At 29.7% G+C, this 21,715-nt stretch overlaps 1 protein-coding gene across 1 annotated transcript; it reads left to right on the forward strand.

The window, feature by feature from the left end:
* The first annotated feature begins 1,569 nt into the window (after positions 1-1,569).
* LOC115879393 (glutathione S-transferase 1-like) lies at positions 1,570-17,040 on the forward strand. Its single transcript, XM_030896214.1, has 6 exons — positions 1,570-1,657; positions 4,073-4,244; positions 4,512-4,570; positions 6,154-6,295; positions 11,040-11,204; positions 16,790-17,040. The coding sequence occupies exons 2-6, from the start codon at positions 4,089-4,091 to the stop codon at positions 16,946-16,948; spliced, it is 681 nt and encodes a 226-aa protein (XP_030752074.1). The 5' UTR covers positions 1,570-1,657; positions 4,073-4,088; the 3' UTR covers positions 16,949-17,040.
* Positions 17,041-21,715: the final 4,675 nt, after the last annotated feature.

Below are 21,715 nucleotides of genomic sequence, written 5' to 3' on the forward strand. Positions count from 1 at the left end.
GTACCTGACAGCGTAAATGGTTGTGTGATCTATTTAGTATAAATAAGAAATCTAGAGGTAACTTATTGTTGCAGTTACAGTAACGTTTAGAGTATTGTGAAAATTGAATAAAGGTATATTGACGTTTCATTTTTTGTCAGATACAAATATCTTTGTTTGGGATGTAAATCTTGAAAACATTTTGGATATGAATATTTTGGTTTATTCAAGATTGATCCTTTATTTTTGGGCTATCATGATAATATCATAATAAATATATGCTCTTATCAAAAAAATATTGAAAATAATTTTTCATGAGAATGAATGAAATATTTCGTTCTAGTACTACAAGAGAAGATAATACAAATTCAATATTTTTTAAGGTAATTAATTAGAAATCGATTTATATCTAATATAAGTTTTGATTTGGTAATTTCCTTAATTTAATAATTAATAATAGACCAAAAAGAATCAGGAAACTAACCACAAAAAAAACCAGAAATGATACGCCCATATAATTAATATTAGCTGTAAATAAAAAAGTTCCGCCTGTTATATACCCCACAAATGTTAATGATCCAATAAATGAATATCGCAAAGAAAAACTATAAAGATCGGAAAAGAAAATAGACAGTTTTGTTTGGATTTTGGTTTCTATAGAAATATTAAACGAGTTCAGACAGCTAGAGATCAATTCGTTATTGATAAGATCCAAAATTTTTATTTTTAGTTCGAAGTTAGAACTAAAAAATATGTTGTTAGCTTTGACTTGTAAATTATAATTTATATTTTATTGTTAAAGGCTTCAAGGAGAACAACAATTTGTATTAAAATGAAATTTTGTGAGCATACGCAGGTTAATTTAGAGCACTTTTTAAAATATAGAGTGTTCTACAGGGTGTCCCCAACAGAAGTTACACATCAAAGTCGTATTTTTTGTAATGGAACACCCTATATATTAATTGATTTTCGGATTCTAGCAGAAAAATAAAGATGATTTTTACGAAAGTTTATGAAAATATCTAGGAAAATCTTTGTCTGAGGTATATGCAACCTTAATAATATTTTGAAAATATATGAATTCTCCATTGAGCACTGGAATAATATACTGGGGGTTCCATTTAAAATAAAGAAGTAACTTGCTTTTAAAACTGACCAATGTTCAATATTAATTTTGTCTCACCCTGTATATAATTTTTCGGGTCAAATTTTAATTTGGTTTAACATACAATAGTTATTAAAATTAAATATCGGGCTAAATACAGGGTAAATTAGAATTTAGGTAGCTGTTATTGAAATTTAAAATGTATTCATCATTTTCACAAAATTGGAAATATACGTCAAAATTCATACATTTTAGGCATATGCTTCTTTAATGAAACTCACCTTAATTTTTTTTTCTGGAATCCGAAAATCAACTTATAATTATAAATATATAATACCTAATGAATATATCTATAACAAAAAATCAAGAAATAGAGTTTTCAAGGCAGCGCCAGCGAATAGATAGACTCTATATCTTTTAACATCTATGTAAAAAACCGCAATAAACAATACAAGCAGCTACATAATGAAATCGACTCTATGAGTGTTACGACGCTTTCAAAACGCAAGAAATCGTTTTTTTCAATCTGGGTAATTGTATAGAAAACGAGGGCATAGCACCCTTAAATAACGGGTAAGTATGTTTTAAATATTTTTGCATAATATATAATTTTTCGAAATGCCTAATAATTTGATGAAACAAAATATGAACTTGCTTAGAAAAAGTGAAGATTTTAAAATTTGTCAATGGCATGAAGTAAATTATTTATTTTTACTAAATTAATCATTTTTATATAAATTTATGTTTAGTAAATATTCTTTTAGACAAAGTTGCTTTTAAAATGACAATTGATAATATTTTTTTCAAAAAATTCAAAATTTAAAAAAAATCCTTAAAAAAAATATTATCTTTATAAAATCGCAATATATATACCTATAGTAGATTAAATTTACTCGAAAAAAAAACAGAAGAGATCCAGTGGTTGTCAAAATTTGAGCTAAAAATATATTTTTTTTATTTTCTATGTAAAATATCTCCGTTATTTTGGACCTATCTAAAAAATGGTATAGAGAAAACGTATTTTTTTATCGAGATCTACCAGCTCTGAAAATATTTGCACTTATTTAAGATTTACCCTGTATAACTTCTTTCAATGCCTTTTCCTACGCCATTTTAAAAATTATAGGTACAGTACTTCCAAAGTAAGTTGGAATGATTTAAGGCTCTTACATACGACAGTGCTTTTGTCAATACAGTCAACGTCAAAATTAGTGGTAGTAATTTTCATTTAGTAGAAAAAGTTAACAAAATATTCACCTTTCCACTAATTAAGAGTTAGAAATGAAGTTTATTGTTTTATAAACTAATTATTAAGCTTTCTCGGTGAATACTGACGAGACTGATTACCGCAAGCTGTTGCTAGGATATTCTATTAATTTTAATTATATCTTTTTAGACATCGGGGGTGAATGATCGTAAATTTTTAAGTATAAAGTATAATTGAAACCACTAATTTCTAGTTTATTTCTTGCTTTTTTAAAGGAACCCTAGTGTGTTTAAATAACCAAACCAAAGGTATCCTTATTTTAATAAAAGCAAGTTTGAACTTCCCTCACCACTTTATTTTATGAGATAAAGTAAAATACGCTATATCAAGAAAATTACAAATTTTCAAGGTGAAAGGTGAGGCTTTTTTCTACTGCTCTTAGTTGAAAATTACTAGGTAGGTATTATTATTACCTACCTACTACTAAATTACTAATTTTGACGTACTAAATACTTAGATTGAAATTATTAGAGGAACAAACTTATAATACAATTATTGAAACCACTAATTTATTCCACTAATTCTGATGTTCTGAATGAAGCTTAAAAATTTATTACCAAATACATAAAAAAACGGCGACAAGTTAGCTTGGAAGTTAGCAAAGTAACGTTAGCTTGGAAATGACGATCGATGACATTCACTGTATAATTTTACACACAAAATGACAGCAATCTTTATTTGCCAGCTACCCCTGACGTCGTTTTTTTTTCCATGGTATTCTAGATTCAATTTTAATCAGTATAAAAAATAAATGAATTGTATGAAGAAAAAAATCAAAATGATTGATAAGTTCATTTGAACCAACACTAAATTTAAAAAGACGAAAAAGAAGAAAAGTATCTATTCTAAGAATTTATTAAAAATTATTGCAGTAATTTTAAGATATCGATTTTATTTTCTCATGAAATATTTAAGCTATTTCAAACAATGAGCTGTTTTCTCATTGATTTCTCTTTCGATACAGGTTAAAATTAAAAAAATATACAGCAAATTTTCCTGCAAGGTCGTTACAAATTGGTTTAATATTAAATGATTTCAAATATCTTATTATAAATTTATATAAAAATGAACAATGCACCTATCGGTTTTGCATAATATTATCTCAACGATCGAAAGAAAAACGGTATCAAAGTTGGCTTGGAAATCGATCGTCATAATATACTGTAACAGAACACCGATTATAATTTTCAATTAAAATGCACTGTGACAGTAATACAATTTTTCGTATACTCGCTATATGTATAAACCCGTGTATTTGTATATATCAGTTGTTTACGATATTCTCCGATTGCGGCAGCACCGTCGGGGAATGGACCAAGCCTATAGTTGTCTAATGTTCACAATATTATACAATATTACTAAGTAAACAATATTATGATTAATTGTTTAAATATACCATTACTGAATTGCGTGTTTTACTTTCCAGTAACGAAATGAAGGATAGACACTTTGCAAGATATATATCTACATGTACACCTAAGCATGGAAGTCATATTTAATTAAATTAGAAATGTAGCTTAAAATATAGCATGTGTTTAACTATCATATCGATAATATTAAAGTAAAACATGCAACATATTACGTTCATGATATTTATATCCGTACCGGATAATATAGAGCTAATGAAGAGCTTATGTTTATAGGTTTTTTCTTAAAAAAAGTACATATTTTTTTGTCAGGATCAATTTATGACAGGTAATACAACTAAAGTTTATTTACAGGGTGATCAATTTAAAAATGTCGGGAAGCAACGAACCTATAGATATCTACTATTTCCCTCCAAGTGCTCCATCGAGGGCAGCTCTGATGCTCATAAAAGCTCTCGGTTTGAAGCACAATGTCAAAACTGTCGTTTTGCCAAATGGTGAACATATGAAGCCCGAATTTTTAAAGGTAAGATATATTTTTTTCTTGAGTAAAAAAATACGCTGATTAAAGCAATGGCAATAAAAAATATACCTATTTTTATAATACCAAATATTATTAAAGTCTATCCAACAATACAGAAAAGATTTGGACACACGACATCCAAAAGATGACAAAAGTTATATTTAATTTTGAATTAAAATGAGAGATAGCAACTACCGAGTATGTTCTTGTTGGATAGACTTTAAAAAAAGTAAAATAAAGTTAGTTAATAATTTGAGCCTTTTATTCCAGCTGAATCCTTTGCATACCATACCTGTTATTGAGGATAATGGCTTTACTTTATATGAGAGGTAATAGAAAATACGTATTATATATAATGGAAACACATGTATCTAAAATCAATAAATTATCTATTTTTCTAAGTAGACCATTATTATGAATTAGAAATAATGTATAAAATGTTTCAATAAAATATGTCTAGAGAATTGTATACCGGGTGTTGCATCGTCGGACGGGACATAGGAAATCCCATGTAAATTTTAATGGGGTCAATTATTGGCTTCCCTAATTATTTTAGAGAATAATTCTATTTAGGTTAATTGAAGAGCACTAAAACCCACATTCAAAAGAATAACTTTACATATTTTTGATTAGCTCGTTTACGAGTTATCACAAGTTTCGTTTTTGTGCTCAAGTCATGATGGTAGAAAACCCTGTCTTTTAATTTCCAGCATGCTCTTGAGGCGCTGCTAATCCTGTGCGGAATTTCAGAGTCGATATTGGCCTTTTCCGAAATCAAACTGCCGAGGTAATTGAATTCCGCTACATATTCCAACAGCTCATCTCCAATTTTTATTGCATTGTTGTGATCTTCCGGGGGAGTGCACATGATTTTAGTTTTATCTATATTCAGCATAAGTCCCAAGGCCTCGTATGCCCATGTATATGTGTTCAACATTTCTTGCAATTGCTGTAACGTATTTGTAACTATAGTAAATTCAACCCCAAGATGCACCAAACGTAAACAGAGACATGAGGCAAGCACGTGAACAGGAACGCTGTAGTAATATAACCAGGACCGCACTAAGGTCGGATATTTCAAATCATAAAATTGTTATGTATATTTTTATGATTTTTTTTACTATTGTTTATATTTTATGATGGAAGAGCGCTGCCATGAATATATTGAATAGGAGAGGCGCTAAGACACATCCCTGCCTAACGCCTGTGTTTGTTAGGAAGGGATCGCTCAGTGAACCATGATATGACACTCTTGATTTGTTGTTGTTATGGAGGCTTTTACACACTGTAAGAAATTTGATGGGTACTCCGAACTTTTTCATAATTGTCCAAAGTGCATCTCTGTTCACAGAGTCGAAGGCTTTTGTTAGATCGATGAATGCAACGTAAACTTTAGACTGCTGCTCTTTTACTTTTTCCTGTAGTTGCCGGATGGGGAATATGGAATCGACGGTACCGCGGTTGGTGCGAAAATCCGTTTGCGATTCTGGGAGGATTTTTTCTATTTGTGGGTTCAGGCAGTATAGTCCTAGAACTGCCGGCAAACTCTATGTGAATGGACACCTTTAAAGTTATTAATAGATAATTAACATCCATTACTTGTTTAGTTTTAGTTATAACAATAATGTTCACATACTTAGCAAAAAGTGTGTGTTCAGACTAAAGCCCTATACTCTCTATAATCTATGACCCAATGCGTTGATCTGAAGCGTCCATGCGCCCATGCACGCATAGTGAGTATGATGCGGTTCATTGATGCCATTCGTTAGTTCGTTTGGAAATTCGTCAACCAACCCAATGCATCGACGCATTGACGCGATGCGTTGGGTTGGGGTGAGTGACTATGGGATTATAAATATTGAGATAGAAAACACTGTCTGTACCAAATGTTCAAAAATAAATTTATTTTTAGTCACGTTATAATGAAATATTTGGTGGATGTATATGGAAAAGACGACAGCTTATTTCCTAAAGATCCCAAGAAAGGAGCCATTGTAAATTTAAGATGTTACTTTAGCGCGTGCTATCTATTTCCGAGATTTGCTGAATATCACGTAAGTATAAAACATTTTCAAATACCTATCTCTTTTTTTAGGAGAATTACATTTTTGGAGAGTAAAATATTTAAATAGAGAGATAATAATTAACATAAATACATCTGATATTTGAAAAAATTAAAAAATAGATTTATAATACTGAATCAGTCATTTATTTTATGCATTATACAGGGTGTTCCTTAATGACGTGCTAATATTTAAGGGGGTGATTCTTGGTCCTATTATAAGAGAAAAACTTCATATGAATGTATGTCCTAAACCTCTTAATCTCTGAGATACAGGGTGGTAACATTTTCTAAAAAAAACTTTTTTTCACAATAACTCTGATTTTATTATAGTAATCTTTATGAAACTTGATACGCATTTTCTATACATCAAAATATCTTTTTTGGTGTACAAAGGATTTTATTTATTTCAACCAATGCCGTCCATACAGGTTTTACATTGAATATTTTTGGAGAAAAAAGTGGTACACTACTGACTTCTCCTGGAATAAAAATTATTTTAAAAATTTCCATTAATTTCTAATTTTTTTAATTTTCTATTTCTTGTTTTTTTTTCGTCCGACCCATAATTTTTGCTTAAAAAAAATAAAATCAGTTTACATCAGGGTAAAATCGCTGTAAATCTGATGCAGTGACTGTTGTGTGGAAGTCGGTTGAAAGGAAATTAAGAAATAATTTTTTTTTGTGTATCAAAACATGCATTTTGATGCATGGAAGACGTTTGTCAAATATAACATAGAGATATTTTGAAAAAAAAAAGAAAATTTTACCACCCTGTATCTTAAAAAAAAAGTTAAGATGTTTAGGACAGATATTTATATGAAGTCTTTTTCTTAAAATAGGTCCAAGAATCGCTTCCTTAAATATTAGCATGTCATTAAGGAACACCCTGTACTGTAAGTATGTCCCCGGATTGTATTTTCAAGAGGAAACCCCTTTTTATCAGTGACCTTTTAAAAAAGTGTATTCTTCAGTAAAAATTTTGCTTGTTCTAAAATGCTTAATCTAGTTTATACCTTTCCAAAGTTCCATACCGCTTTAGAGAAAATAAAAAAAAGTCCTAAAAATCAAAACGCGTTTCTATGGTAAAATAATTTCGTTTTCCTTCTTTGATAGGTTGTTATTGATAGAATTTTAATTAACGTCATATTTCTGCTCTTTTAAAATGTTAAAAAAGCACAAAATTTATTTAGTTCAATGCTACGGAAAGAGTGATAATAGTTATCAGAAAATGTGATACTTCAACAACGGTAAAAAATATGACGTCTTTCAAAATTAATAATAACCAACTATCAAAGAATGAAATCGAACTTATATTACCATAGAAATGCCTTCTGAGTCTTAGGGCTTTCAAAAAATTCAACCAAAGAATATACCTAGCTAGAAAAAGAATGGACTCTGCCATAGGGGAGAGCGGGTACAATTGTAACGCGGTACAAATGTAACAGGTACCATAACTTTTTTAAATTCCAATACATTATTATGGCACCTGGTCAGTTATTCAAATTCAAGACTCAGTACAATCTGACGACAGTTGAGACTTTTGCAATGGTGCAGTGACATAACAATAGAGCTATATCTATTTATCGACACAAAAGCAAAACTTAAGCCATTTTATCAGTTCTTAAATAACTATCATATCTGATAGTTTACAGTCAATAGTATATACTTTTGTAGCCCTATGCATGTATATTTAACATATGTTCAGTTTAAAAGGTAGAATTTTGCTCTAGTTTTTTAATTTCAATAAAAGTGCAGGGTTGTCAGTTCGGTACAATTGTAACAATTGCAAAGGGTACTTCTGTAACATGTTACAGTGATACCTACCCATTGTTTCGTTAGATGTACTCATTTTTTTAATTAACATGCCTAAGTAAAAATAATTAATAGTGATAAGGGACCTACAAAACAACTTATAAAAAGAGCTGCGGATTTGGTTGTGAACGAAAATCTTGGATTTCGACAAGTTGCTAGAAGTTTGGACCTCTGTCATGTAACACTTTTCCGTTATTTAAAAAAAATACAAGCTGGTGAAACTCCTAAAGTGGTTACAATCCACATACTCGAATTTTATCCCCCGAACAAGAAAAAGCATTTTTGGAAAAAAGGGAAATTCGCAAGTTGATATTTTTTTAAAGTTTTTAATTATCTTGTTTTTAATATTGTATTTTTTATAGGCGCATTAGTTTTTTTTAGAACGCTGTTTGGAAAAATCTACGATTGTGACTAGGTTAGAATTATTCTTAGAAAAAATTCTATAGAATAGGTATAACTTTTGAAGATTGTTGTCTGCACCAGTTTTTTCACATATTGTAAATAAAAGTTGGCATTCATTTTCTAGCAATTATTATTATTTGAATGCATCCAAATCATATCTTAACGTTTGTCAGATTCTAGGAGCTAAAATTTTATTTGCTTCAGATGAAAAATCAATATACTAAACACGTTACATTTGTCCCTCCTCTATGTTACAACTGTACCACCGCGGGGTACAATTGTAACACATGTCATCACACCACTGTTGCCTTTTTTAAGACTACATAGGTGAATATACCTTCGATTTCTTATGTGCATTTTGATGATAAATGTCTAGGCTATCTAAAGATAATAAGTATACTTCGCGAAATTTCTCATTCTATTTTTGAAAAATAAATTTCTAAAAACTGTTACAACTGTACCCGCTCTCCCCTACTGAAAAATGGTCCTACAGAAGTGGCGCCGTCTATTGAGTAGGGCTTGTTTTAAATGGACCAAAGCGCGGGCTTTTTAAATGAGAGGATTTATTGAATTTTACTCTAAAATAATTAAATTTGATTATTAAATCTTATTTTTTACACGAATTCAACAATACTAATAACAAGTATTTTTGTGATGTGTAAAAAATAAGATTTAACAGTATAATTTTTACAATTATTAAATAAAATTAAAGCCAAACATGTGTAAATATTATTTATTATTTAAAGTTTTTATTTATAAGTCAAATATTTAAACATCGTTTATTATAATAAAACAAGACCAACGTAATACGCCCAAAGTTTTGTAAATTGAGTAAATATAAATAGGTACTTAAATGATGGCAAAAATAAAAGACTTACATTATATTTTTAGGGCCACAAACAAACGGAATTGTTTAATAAAAACACATATAACAAATTATAGTTTGAAAAACGTTTTGATAATCATTTTTGATAATATTATGATTGGCGCTATGACAACGACAATATTTTTTGAGAATTTGACAATAGTATGACAATGGCCGTTGGAAACTATGGAAACTACAAAAAAAATCTGATTGAACGCCATCTGGCAATAACTAGTAGCAGCTTCTTAATCTAAAAATTAATTGCACTACCACCTAGCGCCCGAGGCTGGAACTATTTTATTTGAAATTTCCGTGGAAACGGTGGAACCGCTTTTGCTATTTCACTTTCCGGCCCCTGAATTCAACCATATTTTCATTTTTATATACAGGGTGTCCCACTTAGGATGGATACAAGCGAATATCTTGATTGTATGTTGAGCGATCTTTTTCATTTTTGGCAGGAGGCTGTATGGCTATAAGACGTACATTTTGCCCAGGGTAAGAAATGCGATACCTCATAGACGTACGTTTTAATGGGGTTTGATATTTTTCGAGTCAAGAGTAAACTACCCTTATAGGTATTTATTTCAAATCTGATAAATTATGTTGAATCCTCCTTACCTAAGATACTTAAGTTCTAATTTTTATAAATATTGATACAGGGTGTGTCATTAAAATAAGACATTTTTAATTTTATTATTTTTTTAAGTACTTACGACGCCACTGGATAAACAACTGGATTATTATCAATAACCAATTATATCTAATTATCAATTTATAATCCATTTAAGTTTGGTCGAAGATGATGACTTTTAGTACGTTATAGTTTTATAAATCTTTGTTTAGAGCATATTTTCCAAAGTTAATAGTGATTGTTTTAAATAACTATATGGATTTTTTTAAATATTCCTCAATAAAACGAATAAAAATCATATTTCAGATTCCATTGAAAACAGGGTTTTTGAATTATTTTGTAGCTCATTTTATTCATTTGTATTAGCAAACTAAAAAAACAATTTTTTAAAGTAAACAAAATAAATTGAAAATATTTAGTTTTTTTGTATCGTATCTTAATTATTATGGAAGCTATCTGAAAACTTAAATCGATTATTAATTGGTAATTGGTTATTGATAATAAACCAGTTGTTTATCCATTGGCGTCGTAAGTACCTAGAAAAATTATAATAAAAATAAAAATGTCTTATTTTAATGACAGACCCTGTATCAATATTTATAAAAATTAAAACTTAAGTATCTTAGGTAAGGAGGATTCAATATAATTTATCAGATTTGAAATAAATACTGTTCTAAGGGTAGCCAGTTTGCTCTTCAGCATATCAAATCCCATTAAGCTGCCGTCTGGTGCGCTCTAACAAACTGGTTTTATCTTTCGCACGGCCTCACTGCCGTAATAAGCGCCGCTGACAATCAAGATATTGGCTTGTATCCATCTTCAGTGGGACACCCTGTAGATATTTGGAAATTTGGAAAAGTATAAACAGGATTAACCATTTTAGAACAAGAAACAAAAATTATAAAGGATTCAATTTTCTGAGAATGTCAATAATAAAAAAAATTGTAAAGACACTCCACAAAAGACCACTGATCTTTGTCCAATAGAAATGTCCTACCTATATGAAATATGAAATTACAGGTCCCTACTATGTTTCATGGAGTACTACCATCAGAAGAAGGTCTTAAAAAACTCAAAGAGGTTTTGGAACACCTGAACGGTTTTTTAGATAACCAAATGTACGTAGCTGGTCCCACACTAACTGTAGCCGATTTCGCTAACATTACTCTCATAACAACCATCGACGTAAGTATAAGTCACATTATCTATGGGGTTACAGATTCCGTGGGTCCTTAATTTAACCACCTCTACAGGTTAGGTTGCTGTAATGCTGGGGTTTTCTGAACTGTATTCCAGAAATTTCGGCAGCATATTCTGCAAATAAAAATAAGTAAAAAAGTTCGTATAAATGTATGTCCTAAAATGATTAGTTTCGGAGATACAGGGTGGATACAAAGTTTAATTTTTATTTCGATATTTTCCAAATAATTTCTGAAGAACTGACGTCAATATTTGGATGAAAAATGGTCTTTGGGAGTTTTTTGACATGAGAAATTTGATTTTGATGTCTATATGACTCTTATTTTTAGAGGGCGCCACCTACATGTGTTTTAACTGTTTCGAAGAGTAATAACTTTTCGTCCGTACCCGTATAAAAAAACTGAGTGAAAAAATATACATTTCCGTGATTTTTTACGTATAAAAATGTCTCTTGGTAAATATCACTACGAAGAATCGTCCTCAAGACATTTAGAACAGAAATAATCAATACATGTCATTATTGACAAAAAATAAACATGTTGAATAGATAGTTATTTGACTGAACTTTTTATTTTTTTAAATTGATCATAAATGTTTCTTCGAAAAATGATGATAAAACAGTTTCTCTTGAACTTTTGGCACAAAAACATTTCAAACACGGGGGTGTCACTTGTATGGGAAAACAGGCAACAGTCAAATTTAAACGTGCCAGGACCAACGACAAAGAAAGCAACATCTGCCAGGCATTGGCTTTCTTTGTCACTCACATTGCTTAAATCATGATACCGCGGCCATTTTGCCAACAAAGAAGCCGGCCGGGCTGTCCTGGCAAGTGATTTACAACAATTTTGCTTTTTTACAATATTAAATTACCATTTGGATGTATTTAATGCGATTATTCAGTTAACTGGTAATTCAACAATACTAATAACCAGTATCGTTGTGATGTGTAAAAATTAAGATTTAACAGTATAATTTATACAATTATTAAATAAAATATTATTGAATTAGTGAAATATTATTTATTATTTAAAGTTCTTATTTATAAGTCCAATATTTAAACATCGTTTATTATAATAAAACAAGACCAACGTAATACGCCCAAAGTTTTGTAAATGGAGTAAATATAAATAGGTACTTAAATGATGGCAAAAATAAAAGACTTACATTATATTTTTAGAGCCACAAACAAAGGAATTGTCTAATTAAAACACATATAACAAATTATAGTTTGAAAAACGTTTTGATATAGTAAACGCCAATTTAATCACCATAGATAAATGAAACAAGTTTAGATTGGAAAGTGCCCATAAGGACAATGTAAACACTATTTGGCGCTATTCTTGCAACGGTCGCGACCCAAAACTTTTGAAAATTTCGGAGCGGTTCGGCTTTTTCCGGAATTATATCGCCAAATATTGTTTATTCAAATTTATTATTATTTTCGTTAAATTTTATAAATAAAATACAGTGTGTTGCATACAAGAAACTTTATTTTATATAAGGACGCATGTATGAAATACCTATGAAACATTGGAAATCGATGTTATGCCACGATCCACGATGGTTTTTGCAGTTCACAGTTCACACCACAGCTTTTTAAGTTTTTAATGCCACTTTTTCACAATTATCACCTGTTGGAGTAAATAAAACTTGAATTGAACTCACAAGATAGCAATAATTACTTTGAAAATAGACGCTATATAAACACTTTTCGGAATTTCTTTAATGAGAGCGGTTTAGATTTTGAAAGATTATTATGATTTTTGAAGATTCTGACTTTGATAAGAGAAAATTATTTCTGTTTTTGTTTGTCGTTGTTCTTAGCTACCTCTATAGCAGCGCCAGATCGCGTATAACGGTCGCGACCCAAAATAATTTCGCGACCTAAAATTTTTACGGGCTTTCCAATCTAAACTTGTTGCATTTATCTATGCGTTTTGGTAATCATTTATTTGATAATATTATGATTGGCGCTATGACAACGACAATATTTTTTGAGAATTTGACAATAATATGACAATGGCCGTTGGAAACTATGGAAACTACAAAAAAATTCTGATTTAACGCCATCTGGCAATAACTTGTAGCAACTTCTTAACCTAAAAATTAATTGCACTACCACCTTTAGTGGCTGGAGGGCTGGAACTATTTTATTTGAGATTTTTAATAGAAACGGGGTGGAACCGCTTTTGCTATTTCACTTTCCCTGCCCCATGCTAATAACTATTTAGTATATGTTTAATTTACGTCAGTGATGACAGGTATTGATAATTTAGAATTCCAAATATCTGAACCATTATTCGTAGTGATTTTACCAAAGATCCCTTCGCACCAGCAGTGTAAGTGATTTAACCCTAAAAGTGCCCATACATTTTTACCTCTATCGTGATTTTTTGTGTGTGTTTTTAAGACTCCTAAACTATCTTACATCAATACAAAGCTTAAGTGGGAGGTATGTTTGGTTGCACATGCCTCATCTTTGTTGTTGTGTTCCTGGTTGGAAAGGATAGTTACTAAGGATAAGTTATTATACTAGGCAGCCTAAAGTGTCCGGAAGAGCAAAGAAAAGTGGAATTTACGAGTTATAAATCAAAGAGAATTTTATTGAAAATATCTTTAATAAATTTAAAAATAATATTCTCCCATGATGGTGGCTAATGAAAACTGGACAATTATGTTTATACTATTCCTTATTGTGGAATCTCCCCACTCTCAAGTGTTGCTGGTTCAGCTTCGATAGATTCAAACACGTAAGTAGGTATTTTCATGGGATCTAGGGAAGAAGAATATGTGTGTATTAGAGGATCATGAAAAAGATTATTATTTTGAGTTCAAATTTTAAAAGAAAGATTTTGTAAAGACAAGACTGATACACAGTTTAAAAAGAAGAATGTGTTTCCTTTGTTTGATAATATATAATGTACAAGTTAAGCATAACATATATTTGTTCAGTAATTTTTAATGAATAGTATTGATTATTTATAATACCAAATAAATATCAAATATTTTAAGCATGGCTGAATACAATATGAATAAAATAACAATAAAATTGGTATATTTGCATAATACAAAATTAAGTTTTAACAATAAAGGTGTTACTAAAAAAAAATACTAAGAAATTCATATTTCTTTGTTTTGACTGGTCTAATGTTATTTTAGCATCTTTTACGTAAGAATTATACCGTGTATCATCGAAAAATCGGCGTCTAGTTGGTTTGAAATGAACATCAAATGACATTCCCTAAATAACTGTACACATAAATAATTAACTAGAATTTTACAATCTTGGAAAATTTGATATTCTTGAACTTTGATTCTAAATATTTAAATTTTTTGATTTTCTTAATTTAGTTAGAAAAATCGTTGATTGATTTTTCATTTGTTTTTTCATTATTTTATTTATTTGTGGAATGGTCTGGTTAACATTGTAGTTTTCCATCAGTGTTGTGTTTCATATGAAAAAATAGTGTCGAATATAATCCAAAAATTGCATATCAAATATTCACACCACGCACATAATGTTTAATACTGCGTACCCATAGTCAATGTAGATAATTTTAGTGTTAAGAATAATAATAATTTAAAAATATGTGGTCATCTTCTTTTTGATAAGTTTATATTAGTTTATTAATTGGTGGTAAACATTATGAGGTGAATTACATTGTATATGTAATTTTTGGATTATATTCGACACTATTTTTCCTATATGACACACAACACTGTGAAGGCTATAGTTAGCCGAAACGTTTTTAAACCAAATAAAAATAATGAAAACCCAAATGAAAAAACTTAATCAGCGTTTTTCTCCTGAACCTAAAAAATCCCAAGAAAATCAAAAATTTTAGAATAATTTAACATATAAAATGCCAGCGATCTTCATTTCATAGCCATCGCTGACGTGCCTTTTTAGATAATATTGTATTATTTGTAAATATAATTTTCGAACATTGATACTCTTGCAAAATATATACATATACCCGTGAATGCAAATAATAATACATCACTATTAGTAGATATTAAATGTTTTTGTTAAATTAGACTGATTTTCAAACCCCAAAATTTAAAAATATATTTAAGATTTTACCCATTATCTTGCCATAAAAATTCCATACATTATTTGTACATTGTAAAAACATTTGCTGCATTTGTATGGTCTATAGTTTATTTGCCAAAGCATTTATTACTATAAATAGGTATATATGCTTGTAAAGTTATTAACTGTATATTATGTATATTTCATTTAAACTATATCATTTTTAAAAATACAAACCAAAAAATCTGAGGAATAATTATGTTTTCCATGTAATTCTACAACATATTTATTAATCCGTTATATCTAACTAGCGTGACGTCATAAAATCTTGCATTTATCTATGTTAATCACTTATTTGATAATATTATGATCGGCGCTAAGGACAACGACAATATTTTTGAGTATTTGACAATAATATGACAAATGGACGTTGGAAACTATGGAAACTACAAAAAAATTATGATTTAACGCCATCTGGCAATAACTAGTAGCAACTTCTTAACCTAAAAATTAATTGCACTACCACCTAGTGGCTAGGGCTGGAACTATTTTATTTGAGATTTCCATGGAAACGGTGGAACCGCTTTTGCTATTTCACTTTCCCGCCCCTGCTAATAACTATTTAGTCATTATGTTTAATTTACGTCAGTGATGACAGGTATTGATAATTTAGATTCCAAATATCTCGAGAACCATTATTCGTAGCGATTTTTACCAAGATACCTTCGCACCCGGCAGTAGTTTTATACAGGTACGGAAGAAAAGTGATTACTTTTCAAACCAGTTAAATAATATGTAGGTGGATACAAGTAGGAGTCATATCGATATCAAAATAAAATTTCTCGTGTGAAAAAATAGTCAAACACCAATTTTCATCCAAATATTGACGTTACTTCACAAATTACTTGGACAAAATCGAAATTAAAATGAAACTTCTACATCCTGTATCTCCGAAACTAAGCATTTTAGAACATACATTTATACGAACTTTTCACTTATTTTTATCTGCAGAATAAGTTTCCGGAATGTAGTTTGGACCACCCTGTATATGAAATTTGCTTAGAATAAAATACCGAGTAAATCTATCGGTTTGCTGACTGGGAAAATAAGTAGGTACCGAAAATCTTCACTGTCTCCGAGTCTAGAAATAGATTTGTGTGCCTGAAAACGGGGGGGGGGGTTATATCCTTTTTTAATCTTTCTATAATTATTAGTGTTAATTTTTAACAAGGTTTATGTCAATTTTTTACTATATAACGTCTAGAGATTGACCTCGTCAATATTTTCATCGAGTGTCATTTCCGAGCCGTCTTTGACGCTGTTTTTTTTTCGATTACACTGTACTTTTACAAAGATTTCAATTACATATAGGGGGGACTACTTATATTTCTATAAGTTTTAACAATCACGCCAACTTAGTTTGAGTTCTTTTTCCATGTCTTTTATTTTTTTTTATTTTTTTTTATATTCTACTGCAGATAACAAAGCCATGATAACTTTTATTGATATTAATGTTTTAATATGTATTTTTTAGGCAGCCGGCAGCGTAGATTTAAGATCTTACCCGAACATATGGATGTGGTACCAGCGGTGTAAGAAATCCATGGAAGAATATGGATTCGAAGAAGTCAATCAGGCGGGAGCATCGGCCTTTGGTCAGATGTACAAGACTAAATTATCAAGTATTAAATGAACGAAAAAAGTTTTTTCATGTTTATAAACATGATAATCACTTGTTTATTTATAGTTGGTAAAATCTATTTTCAAATAAAGGCACTTTCTATAAATTACCCAAAATTATTTTTGTTTGTGTATATTATTCCTACCAAACCATAAATTGAGACTACCAGCGTAAAAACCGCCCAACCCCAAAAAGCTTGTTTTGAGAAAACTTGGAATAAAGTTTAGTGACAATAACGCTACTAGTTTAATTTTCGAACAATATTAAGACCTAATGAACTAAAACTTATATATAAGTATACAGGCTGTCTCAAGCTAGCGTGCATTAGAAGTTTCTAGAGAACTACAACATCTAGATCGGAGAGTTTTTGCACATCATTGTTTCACAAGGAGATCTATCAATTAAAAATAGTTTTAATATGGCGGCACTTCCGGAAATACCGAAAGTTGATAGCAACATTCTTAATTTAAATTGGCATTTTAAATCTTCATTTCATAGCCATCGCTGGCGCCGTTTTTATTCGATCATACGGTATAAAGTTGCATTATAGTAATTTAAATAATATTACATACATATTTAAGATTTAAATATTATGACGGGTCATATATGTCAGTTGCCGTCTAAAATGTCATCTTGATAACAAAAAGTTAGTTATTGTCAAAAGTAGTTAAAAGCATGTTAAGATATTAAAATTTACAAGTTATAATTAGATATTTTATATTATTTCAACAACAAATACATAATAGTAGAGCGTAATGTTGATATGCAGGTCCAAAACAAAAAGTGCCGTTATATTTTTCAGTTTTCGTTGTCAGCCGCGGAAGTTTCAGTGATTTTAGTGTTGTCGGATATTTTTATTTGTGAAATAGAAATACTGCGTTTGGATTGCAAAACTAAGAGTGGAAGTTTTATTGCAATGTAAGTAAGCGTTTGTCCATTTTATATTTTACTTTTTTCATACCTATGACAAATATACATATATTGAAATTTTATAATTCGTTTTATTTAAAAAATGTTAGAAAACAAGCTTGTAATCCTGTAATTGACATAATTGTTATGTAATATATTCCATTTAAATGTAATATATTAATTTACAATTAAAAAAATGTAAATTTAAAAAATATATTTAAAATATATACAGGCATTAATTGAAATTTTTTGAGTGCGAACAAACACGAGAGGCGCTTTATTATTTACTTTCATTTCTTAACATGATAGACGAAGTTCTAAAGGGGGATGTTTTGTGGATAAAATCAAGAAAAATTACGCTTTAAAACTAAATTTTACATAACTTAAAAACAATTTATGGTATATAAAGGGTATATAAATATATTTAGGGTATATAAAACGATGTGAGGAATGTGGGGTATAATCAAAAAGTAACGAATTGAAAATCTATTTCTCTAATAAAATAAAAAAGTGGATTTCCAAAATGATTTATCATAATTTTTTAACCTCATAATTCCATGACAGCTACGGCGCTACGGCCAATAGTATATGACATTCAAACAATTTAATTTTTGAAATAGATAGCGAAATATCTTTTCTTTATGTCACAGTAGCTCTAGTAATCACTAAATTTGACATTTAGGCTATACACATTTTTTTGCAGGCAGTTTTTCCTACAAAAATTTTAAATATTTTTTTCTCAAAAACGGTTAATGTTAGGTATAAAGTGTTTGATATCAAAATTCATAAAATTTTACAGAGAATTTAAGTATGTAATAAAAAATTGGGGTCCCCATTTAAAATAAGAAAGTTGCTACCACATTGAAAATATTTTTAATTGATAGATGGCATTGTGAAACAATGATGTGCAAAAAATCTCCGTTCTAGATATAATAACTGTTGATACTAAAAAAAATGTATATTAGGCCAATATTAATAATTGCATGAAAACTATTAATGAAGCAACTTGAAGCAACAGTAAATTAAAACTTTTATTTTTATTTAGATACAAAATGAATTTAATAAAATAAATATCATTCACTTCAAATTTGCGATTTTGTGGATTAGGCCGTTTTTGCGCTGGTATCCTCCATTATAAATTTTTATTTTTGAAAGAATTCTCCCGTATTGTTTTTAGGTTAAAAGAAGACGACAATTTTTCTCAAGGAGGCCTGATGTTTAAAATAAAAAGAAGAAAAGTAAAGAAAAAAACAAATTAAAAATAAAATTTAAATTAAAAATGCAGAAACTCATCATCAGATCATTGCAGAAACTATTCGTGGCGTCATATATAATATAGTATCAACTTGGAATATCAATTTAATATCATCTTTAGATGCGGACACCCTATATTTCTTAAAAAAAACGATCTAAAATTTACTTACCATCAGAGGTAACATAGTATTCTGGTGTTATCTGTGTTATCATCAGTGCTTAACTTTTGAAACGTTTCTCAACGACTTTTTGACTTGAGAAATCTGTTTTCTAGAAACATGACAGTCTTTCTAGTCAATAAAATGACAGGTAGTATGATAAAACATTTTATCAGGGAAAGGTACGTACCCAGGAAGTTACTAAGTTGTAAAGTTAAGTGATTTCGAGAATTTTTAAAGATTATTTCGGCAAAATATTTCGTGGGGTATTTTGCGGATGGTCAGTTTCAGTTGTTCTTCAGGTGTCTTTCAGTACTAGCCACAAGCAAAACTAAAAGGTAAGATATTTAATTAAGTATTTTGTAGAAATATTTTTAACAGCATCATTTAAATTATTCAAAAAATCACATATTCTCTAACGTATTATTTATCTTATTTTTTTTTTAAATTAAATTAGAAGAGCGATCAATTATTCTGTACCGGGTGTCTCTTAAATAAGTGTAGGTATTTTAAGGGATAATAGAATAAGACAAATGAAACATAACTATTTTCTATTTGCCATTTTTAAAATAAATTTAAAATAACTGAGTTATTTAACTTGACTTATTTAATTTGAACTTAAAATATAAAAAAAAGTTCCTACAAACATGGGTGCGGAAATGCATAGTTTTAAAGTTACTCTTAAAAATTTAAAGAATAGGCCTTTTGTAATTATCTTAAATACCATTATTTTTTTGTAGATTTTTTTGTATATTCATAGTAACTTTTACTCTCCAAATTTCATTCCAATCATGATGCAAAAAAAACGCAACGAAGAAAATGTTGTTCAAATTTAAAGTGTTACATTTTTGTTATTATTAGCCCTATTTTAATGAATTTTTTAGAAAACTGTATATAATTATAATATCAACTTTAATTCGTAAACTAAGTCTTTTATAAACTTTAGTATTTGGCATATATACCGGGCTAATCAAAGGGGTTGTTTTTTATGCTAACTTTAAAACACCCTGTGCAATAATTTCGTGTAAAAATTTTCCTAAAATATAATTTTACGGTCAGAACCATGACTCCTGAGCATTTTGTTTTTTAATTCAAGTCAATACACGCTTTGGTTAATTTTTAAAAGCGAAATGAACTGATCACAATCAATTTGCAATTTTTTCAATTGTCATTACTTTTTGATGTAATTTTTTAATATGACGAGATGGTTTTGATGACCATGTCGTAACGTCACATTACGCTGCATTGGATACTCTATACTAAATTTAAAAAAAAAACGTTAAAGGCTAACGATACAGTCGTGGTTTTAATAAATATTTATAACGATAACAGAATTAACGATATTAAAGAATACATCTTGTGTATATACAGGGTGTCTCAGATTTTAATCGGGAAAATTTAATAGACGATAGAACTTGCAAAAATAAAACAAAAAGTTCATATCAACTTTTAAGATTTAAAGATTCCTTTTCGAGATACAGGGTGTTAAAGTTACTTAAAAAATAAAAAAAATAAGATATTTGAAAAACTATATTTAATGGATTTTGATATAACTTGACCCGTTTATAATAGTTACTATGGGACTTAATTTGATGTAATTAGATATAAGTTTAATGGCCAGGGGCGGCGGTGGTGCAACACTGTTAAATTATTTTAAAGGAAAAAATAGGCACGCCACTGCTTTTTTAGAAGTTTAATATTATTTTTGGATTTAGTAATTAAAAATATTATTTTTTTGTCTCCTGACTTTTTTGTCTATCTTGCTTACTTCTTGCGAAAAAAATTAAATTCATTTATTCACTCCACCCTGGACAATAAATTAAATAATAATGGTTAGTTACAACAATTACAACAATTGTTCGAATTGATAACCACGAGCGCTGGATTGGTCGTTTAGGGCCAGTCTTGGCTACCTAGGTCCCAGACTTTACCCCTTTGGATTTTTATTTGTGGGGGATAATAAAAGCAAAGGTGTATGAAACAGCAGTTAACACTAGTGGGTAAATGAATTTGTAGATATTGTTGCGGGCCGGTGTGGACTCGACCTAACCTCACAATATGGCCCGCCCTCGGATGACCTTAACATCGCATAGACACCGCAATGATTCATTCGTTCGAGAAGAATCGAGTCCCACTGGAATGGACTAGTACATACGAGAACATTCGAAAACCTTCTCTACGCACCTAACGATCTATGGACAATTCTAGAGTTCTTTACCTGTCGGTATAAAAGCCGGCGGCGGTGGCCTACAGGGGGCAGTTATAAATATACAGCTGACGCGCTAAAATTCAAAATAAATTCGTAGTTATAAATCGTTTGTAAATAGTTCTATAAGACTTTTATCGTTATTATTTTTGTTAATTAGTGTTAAATAAATAGTGTTTAAATAAATTGTGACTTTCTATCCACACGGAACCGACGAAAAACGTAACAATATATTACGAATTTTTTTGGAAC

This window comes from Sitophilus oryzae, unplaced genomic scaffold (genome assembly GCF_002938485.1).
Source record: "Sitophilus oryzae breed Bouriz unplaced genomic scaffold, Soryzae_2.0 scaffold_1576_pilon_pilon, whole genome shotgun sequence".
NCBI classification, from domain to species: domain Eukaryota; kingdom Metazoa; phylum Arthropoda; class Insecta; order Coleoptera; family Curculionidae; genus Sitophilus; species Sitophilus oryzae.

Bases quoted from the DNA above. Each gene is read 5' to 3' on its own strand.
- LOC115879393 (XM_030896214.1), top strand. From the start codon at position 4,089: ATGTCGGGAAGCAACGAACCTATAGATATCTACTATTTCCCTCCAAGT. The intron at 4,571-6,153 runs GTAATAGAAAAT...ATTTATTTTTAG, and splicing joins GGCTTTACTTTATATGAGAG to TCACGTTATAATGAAATATT. The intron at 11,205-16,789 runs GTAAGTATAAGT...TGTATTTTTTAG, and splicing joins CTCTCATAACAACCATCGAC to GCAGCCGGCAGCGTAGATTT.